This window comes from Littorina saxatilis, linkage group LG11 (genome assembly GCF_037325665.1).
Source record: "Littorina saxatilis isolate snail1 linkage group LG11, US_GU_Lsax_2.0, whole genome shotgun sequence".
NCBI classification, from domain to species: domain Eukaryota; kingdom Metazoa; phylum Mollusca; class Gastropoda; order Littorinimorpha; family Littorinidae; genus Littorina; species Littorina saxatilis.
The window spans coordinates 18,749,353-18,756,852 of record NC_090255.1 but is presented as its reverse complement, the minus strand read 5'-3'; the positions used below and the strand labels follow the sequence as shown (position 1 = coordinate 18,756,852).

The window sequence follows — 7,500 nt, the reverse complement described above, 5'->3', positions numbered from 1 at the left end:
TAGTAATCAAAGTATTTATACTTTGTGTGGTAGTAAATGTAAAATGATCAGAGTATCAAAAGTAATCAAAATGTTTATATTGTACGTTGATATAAAAAAAACAAGTCGCGTAAGGCGAAAATACAATATTTAGTCAAGTAGCTGTCGAACTCACAGAATGAAACTGAACGCAATGCCATTTTTCAGCAAGACCGTATACTCGTAGCATCGTCAGTCCACCGCTCATGGCAAAGGCAGTGAAATTGACAAGAAGAGCGGGGTAGTAGTTGCGCTAAGAAGGATAGCACGCTTTTCTGTACCTCTCTTCGTTTTAACTTTCTGAGCGTGTTTTTAATCCAAACATATCATATCTATATGTTTTTGGAATCAGGAACCGACAAGGAATAAGATGAAAGTGTTTTTAAATTGATTTGGAAAATTTAATTTTGAAAATAATTTTTATATATTTAATTTTCAGAGCTTGTTTTTAATCCGAATATAACATATTTATATGTTTTTGGAATCAGCAAATGATGGAGAATAAGATAAACGTACATTTGAATCGTTTCATAAAAGAAATATTTTTTTTACAATTTTCAGATTTTTAATGACCAAAGTCATTAATTAATTTTTAAGCCACCAAGCTGAAATGCAATACCGAAGTCCGGGCTTTGTCGAAGATTACTTGACCAAAATTTCAACCAATTTGGTTGAACAATGAGGGCGTGACAGTGCCGCCTCAACTTTCACGAAAAGCCGGATATGACGTCATCAAAGACATTTATCAAAAAAATGAAAAAAACGTATGGGGATATCAATCCCAGGAACTCTCATGTCAAATTTCATAAAGATCGGTCCAGTAGTTTGGTCTGAATCGCTCTACACGCACGCACGCACACACACACACACACACACACACATACACACACACATACACCACGACCCTCGTTTCGATTCCCCCTCGATGTTAAAATATTTAGTCAAAACTTGACTAAATATAAAAAGAAGGTGCGTTCATAAAAGTCATACAAGCAAGAAAACTATTGTCATGGGTATTGTTTTTTCTTTGTGTTTATTAATGAATCAATAATTAAGACACTAGTTGTCATGGCTACTGCTTTTGTTCATTAATGAATGAATGATCAATCAATTGAAATCAACGTAGTCAGACACTTGTATATACCGCCTTGCTATATGTTTTTGAGCTAAACAAAGAATGACTAACTAATTGAAAGCATTGGAATGAGAAATTGGAAGTATTCATACAATTAGTAAACAAAAGATGATTAGCTAGTTGAAATTCTCACAGTAACTTGCTCGTTGCAAACAACACTTCATTAGATATACCGCATAAGTTTTGATCAGTCAATCTGAATGTTTACGGTCATGAATAAATGAATGAGTGCATTACTTTAAATTTCGCCCATCAACAAGAAAGCAAAAGTGTTGTTATTCGTATCATGTCATTTATGTTTTCTGTTCATTATTTTTACTGACAACTAATCACCGTTCCTTCTCTTTGCACTGTATTTGCATATAATGTAATTAAAACAAAATCAAGAAATAACATTGGTTTATCTATTTATTTTGGGGGGTCTACGTTGTTTCAAAAGACTCAAACAGAAATGGCGGCCTAAACTCAGAAACACGTAGACATATTTTAACCACTTCTACTGCTCTGTATTAATCAAGCGTTCATCCTTGACATATAATGTAACATAGCTTTTCCAGGGTAGAACACGTTGCACTCTTTCTTAAAGATTTGCTGTGTTTTGTTTATGCTTTATTTGAAACTATTTGAAAAGATTTTTAAAAAAGAAGAAAAAAAAGAGATCAGTTCTCGTTCAAGTTAGATACTTATCACAATAAACTGAAGAAATACTCACGCCATACGGGTATCCGCCAAACTGTCCGAACTGTCCGTTCTGTTGGCAAGGTTGACCGTATCCTCCCTGACCGTAAGGATTGTAACCAAAACTTTGTTGACCACCGAACTGTTGACCGGGAAAGCCTGAACCTTGTTGACCACCGAACTGACCGCCGTAAGGAACGCCAAAACCTCCCTGACCGCCAAGCTGTAGTGTTGAATGAAAAAGACAACAACAGTCATATCAACTTATAATACCTGACTGAGAACAACACCTGACTGAGGAAGCAGTTGTCATCGTATGAACTAGCCTCATTTATTCTCGCAGATTTATGCCTGGTTTGTCCTATTTTTAGATTAGTCCACTGGGCTTTGCTGACCATTCCACGACACTACCTGGGGGCAGAGAGTGGTAGTCGTCTCTATCGAGTCACCTAAATTACAACATTAAAACTAAAATCGCTCAGAAATGCCTTTTAACTTTTGAAATAGAATGCTAAACACTTTTAAATAGCATTACATCCAGAGTTTACTCAAGATCGTCAACAGCCAAATATAATGCTGAACACTTTTATATAGCATTGTACCCAGAGTTTACTCAAGATCGTCAACAGCCAAATAGAATGCTGAACACTTTTATATAGCATTGTACCCAGAGTTTACTCAAGATCGTCAACAGCCTGGTCCAAGTCAAGGGCAACAACTCACCTGAGCTAAGATGGCGGGCAGGAACAGGGCAAGGGCAATCACGCAGTACATGTTTGTTGCTGTAGCTGGCTACTTCACTGCAACAAACAATCAAGATTAGTTGAGCATTTTACAAGTCATACTTCAAGGCATTGCTAAAATGTCTTTGTTTACATTAAAACGTCTGAGCTTGCGCTGATTTGGCTTGTTTTTATTTGCAAGAAGGTAAACCAACTTCCCCTCGATAGTTCATAGCAAGGACAATTTCAGATATAAGACTCTCGTCAGCTGTTTCACATCACGTTTTCTTTTACCTAAAGGAACAATTCTTTCCATGTTAACGATTGGAGCTCACGATCTCAGCTCTCGCCAATTCTGACTGCTTTTCTTTGGGGTCAATTTGTGGAAAAACAACACAAGTGGGCAGATCTAAGATAGTGAGCCGAACTATATTAGCTGTATGAAGAGAGAAAGACACACACAGAGAAACACCATTAAGTTACAGAGACACATAGAGGCAGAGAGAGAAAGAAACAGAGAGATTCGTTACTTACCAAAAATGATGACAAATGCAGAAGCAGCTGACAATGTGCAGGATGTCAGAAAATGAATGGTATTTATACCCTAAAAATAGTGTTACTACGCAAATAGATTCCTATCTTGATTGACACGAACTGATTTGTATTACTAACGCACGTGACACACTGTCAAAGATCATATAGAGATACATCCTCAAGAACCTGATACAGATGGTTCCATCGTATGGGGTCAACTCCCTAATGAGAACATCAGTATATCACGATCGAACTCTGCACTTTGTTGCTTAAGTATCCGTTGACACAGAGAGAGAGAGAGAGAGAGAGAGAGAGAGAGAGAGAGAGAGAGAGAGAGAGAGAGAGAGAGAGAGAGAGAGAGAGAGAGAGAGAGAGAGAGAGAGAGAGAGAGAGAGAGAGAGAGAGAGAGAGAGAGAGAGATCAAATCAAATCAAATCAAATTTTATTTTTCGAGGGTTGTGGCATAAGCAATACAACGAGCTTTTTTTCAACCAGCCCTCGCCCAGAGAGGGGAGAGAGAGAGAGAGAGAGAGAGAGAGAGAGAGAGAGAGAGAGAGAGAGAGAGAGAGAGAGAGAGAGAGAGAGAGAGAGAGAGAGAGAGAGAGAGACAATGACAATGACAATTCTTTATTTTACGAGGGTAACAGAATCAGCATAGGTATACTTTTTTGCATCTGGCCCTCGCCCTAAAGAGGGACTAAATCTACTATAATAACTTATACTACATAAATACATAATTAGTGAAATAGTATTAGTTTATGTACATAAGCGCATTAGATAAAAACATTGTAGTTTATAAATGTTTATGACTAGGTGAAAAGCAAACATTACCAAATCAAATTAAAGTCTGAATACTATGCAATAGTACATCAACTCTGCAAGACAATGAATATTGTGCAGAACATCATAATTTCGTGAACAAAAACGATAAATCAAAAGTGAGTGTCCGTGTCCGAAAGGACATAACAATCAAGAACATACTATTTTCATTAAATGGGATATATATTTGTTTCTGAACGCATTTTTGATGCTGTGTGTGAGATTTTTAAGTAAACATTCAGCTTTCTAGTTTTCTGATGACAAGAACTTTTCCAACATATTTGTTGTCTTAAGGACAGGGTGGGTGATATATTCATTTTGCACAGTTACAGTACTGGCCTTGTGTTCAAGATGATTAACCTGTAGGAAATCTCCTTTGGTATCTTCTTTATCTATTTTTCTGGAGCTACGAAACCGAACAATGTGAAATCGTCTTCTCCGAATCGGCGAACTGCAGCTCGGTGATAACTGTATCTATACCACAATCCTTCACGCGATCTGACCTAACCTTGACTCCTGACCTGGTCTACATACCACACACGACACAACCCAGTCAGCTGTTTTTATCCCCCCCCCCCCAAAAAAAAAAAAAAAAATAAATAAAAAACACCCACCACCCGTTTTCTTTGGATACACACTTTAACTACATACGTGCCGACGAAATGTTGATCATTGCTTCAATACTTTGAAGCTGTTGCTTGAATAATAACCAGGTAAAATTAGTATTTCGGTGTTCAGTCAAATGTTAAAGTTTCTACCACAGACATACATACATACGCACGCACGCACGCACGCACGCACGCACGCACGCATGCACAGACAGACAAAAGTTAGCATCGCATAGGCTACACTTACGTGAGCCAAAAAAATAGGTCTTAAACAATCCTTAAGGAAATTACACATTAAATATATTGAATATAAACTCGACCACGATAAAGTGTAGTTCTTTTGTGAATACATGGTAAATAATTGATCAAGTTTTCAAGAATTACACTTGAGAACGTAATCAGAAGCTGGGCATTATGAATTCTAAAGATGTGGGATTAAATACGCCATTTTAGATAAGTTTTCTGGCAAATATAACCATTTAGAAGTATTAGAGACATTCACTCTGTCCAACCCTAACCCTCTAACCCTAACCCTAACCCTCTAACCCTAACCCTAACCCTAATTCACTGTGGTTTAGACACACCTGAAACTATAAACTCGAAAATGCTTCGTAATTATGCTTTTTCTTTCAATCAATGTGAAACATGTGAAGTTGTATTGTGCAATCTATTCTGCGTTTAAGACCTGATTCTGCTCATTGACCTATACCATTTCGTATGCGCTGGAAAAGCTTCAAAACTGCAAGTACACGACATCCAGGCGAATGTAGGTACTCCAATCCGTAATCTAGGATATGCGTGCATGATTCAACGCTCTCATGGGTGAAACAATAGGACAGTAAGGAAAACAGAGACAGTGCATGGAGAAAATACAAGATGCAAAGACTACTAGTGCAAATAAGCACCGCGTTTAACACTTGAACAATTAATAATGTTCAAACACTAATTTTCAACTATTCTTGGTGTGTGGTGACGTAATTACGAACCGAAATCGAATTGTGTAGCTTACTTATACTTATACTTATATAACGCAAGATAAAACTGAACCACTTTTGAGATTTAAAAAACAAAGACCCAACACAAACATAAACATAAAATGAAATAAAAGTTGCTGTTTTGTGAAATATGGTGGTCTTACCCTTTTTTTTATTAAAAATAAATTAAAAGGCCACTTATTATACGACTTTTATTGATCACATCTTCACACTGTCAGAGCCCTAATGCACCCCTGCCACATTTTCATTTTGAAAGAATTGCAGATAAACATCCGTGTCATTAAAGTAGGACGATGCCTGTGGTGCTTGACATCCAACACAGAGTGATAACTGTCAGTAGGAGAGTTCAAAGAGTTTTTAAATTAATTACTTTGAATGACTCACTGTTTTAGCATTCGTAAAGGAAAAGTCCAAGGTTTTGAAGTATCTGTAAAACTTAGATCAACGTACGAAAAATGTATGAAACATCTCAGAACAAAGTTAATGGAAGGGCGCTGGTTCTGTGCTACGCTTATTTCTCCAGATAGGTGTGACCACATGACGTCATTTCAGTTGTCGTCATCCCAGATCTATTTAGTTATGACAATCAGTGTCATTTCCCAGTTCTGTGTTCTGCGGTCGTTTTGACTGACTTGACAAGTTGAGAAAAGCATAACATTTTATTTTTACGAAGCAACTTAAATATGAAAAGAAAAGAAAGCGCGCAGAAGTATGGTTGGGTCCTGCAAGATTTTATGAACAACGATTTCTCCCTTGGGAGAAAATGAAGATGTCTGCTTTGAAGGTAGGGAGAATTTACAGCGCTCACGTCAAAATGCAAGTCGTATTGGACAAGCATGTTGTTATTCTTCTTTCTTCGAAGTACCGTCGATTTGTTCGTGACCATATTTTCGAGCTGTGCATTGTTATATGACGGGAAAAACACGTGTGAACGAACCTATGCACAAATTTTGCCCAACAGTTGGGGGTGGGCGTTAACTAGGTAGGCTACTATACCCTTTGCAAGAGCGGTTTCTTTACTAGAAAAACGATATATTATTCACTTGGCATGGAAGTGTCAAATAATGTGATATTGTACAAAAAAATCCTCTCTCTCTTCCCCCCTCTCTCTCTTTCTCTCTCTCTCTCCCTCTCTCTCTCTCTCTCTCTCTCTCTCTCTCACACACACGCACACAGACACAGACACACAGACACACACACACACAGACACACACACACACACACACACATACACACACACACACACACACAATGAATACTGCAAGCAAACCACGAAGGACATTGTTATTGTCTGTTAGCAAGTTATAACTTCCAAAGATAATGCTAACTGCAAAAATCCAAGTCTGCGGTGAGCAAACCGATATTAGCATTTTAAGAAAATAAACAAATATCACAATCAGGTGAAAAATGATAATTCACGTTTGTCTCTGAAACTGAAAGATTAATATTATTGTTGTCAGTTTGTCACCCAACGAGGGGAACATTTTGTGTTATGAGTGACGACATCTTGTCACACTGACATTTCTGCCGCGCGCGAATCAATTCCAATGAAGGGAAACATTTTTTTATTAAACCAACGACAGCAGACTGAATAAAAAAAAACCTGTTTTTCCCCTGTACTCAAATGATCGAAAATGGGGGGAGGGCGTTTACTAGGTACTGAACCCTGTGCGCAGAATTTGACCAAAAGTAGGAGGTGGGCGTTTACTCGATACTGGGCGTACACAAGGTAGTTTACGGTATAGGCGTTAGATCCTTAAAGTTGCAGAGCTGCAATCAGACGTGCCAATGCAGAAATACAGCACTTTTTTTTGTTATGGTACTCTTCAAATTTGATTCTAAAACCTGAGGTTTTCGACTGCTCTTGCAATCGACACCTGAATCAGTAGGAATGGCAAAACAAAAGAAATGAGCGTGGTGACTACAAATTACGACCTGTCCTGGATAGATAACTGCTTTGAGTTTCTCCTTAAATGTCAAAGTTGCCAGTT

At 37.8% G+C, this 7,500-nt stretch overlaps 1 protein-coding gene across 1 annotated transcript in view; it reads right to left on the bottom strand.

Moving 5' to 3' along the window:
- Positions 1 to 3,142, bottom strand: part of LOC138980804 (single-stranded DNA-binding protein-like) — a 3,591-nt gene extending 449 nt beyond the window's left edge. Inside the window, exons 1-3 of the mRNA XM_070353692.1 lie at positions 3,088 to 3,142; positions 2,555 to 2,631; positions 1,866 to 2,042 (exon numbers count right to left, since the gene is read on the bottom strand). Coding sequence (XP_070209793.1) covers positions 1,866 to 2,042; positions 2,555 to 2,605 — 228 coding nt within the window. The 5' untranslated portion in view covers positions 2,606 to 2,631; positions 3,088 to 3,142. The remainder of the gene's footprint in view (positions 1 to 1,865; positions 2,043 to 2,554; positions 2,632 to 3,087) is intronic.
- Positions 3,143 to 7,500: the final 4,358 nt, after the last annotated feature.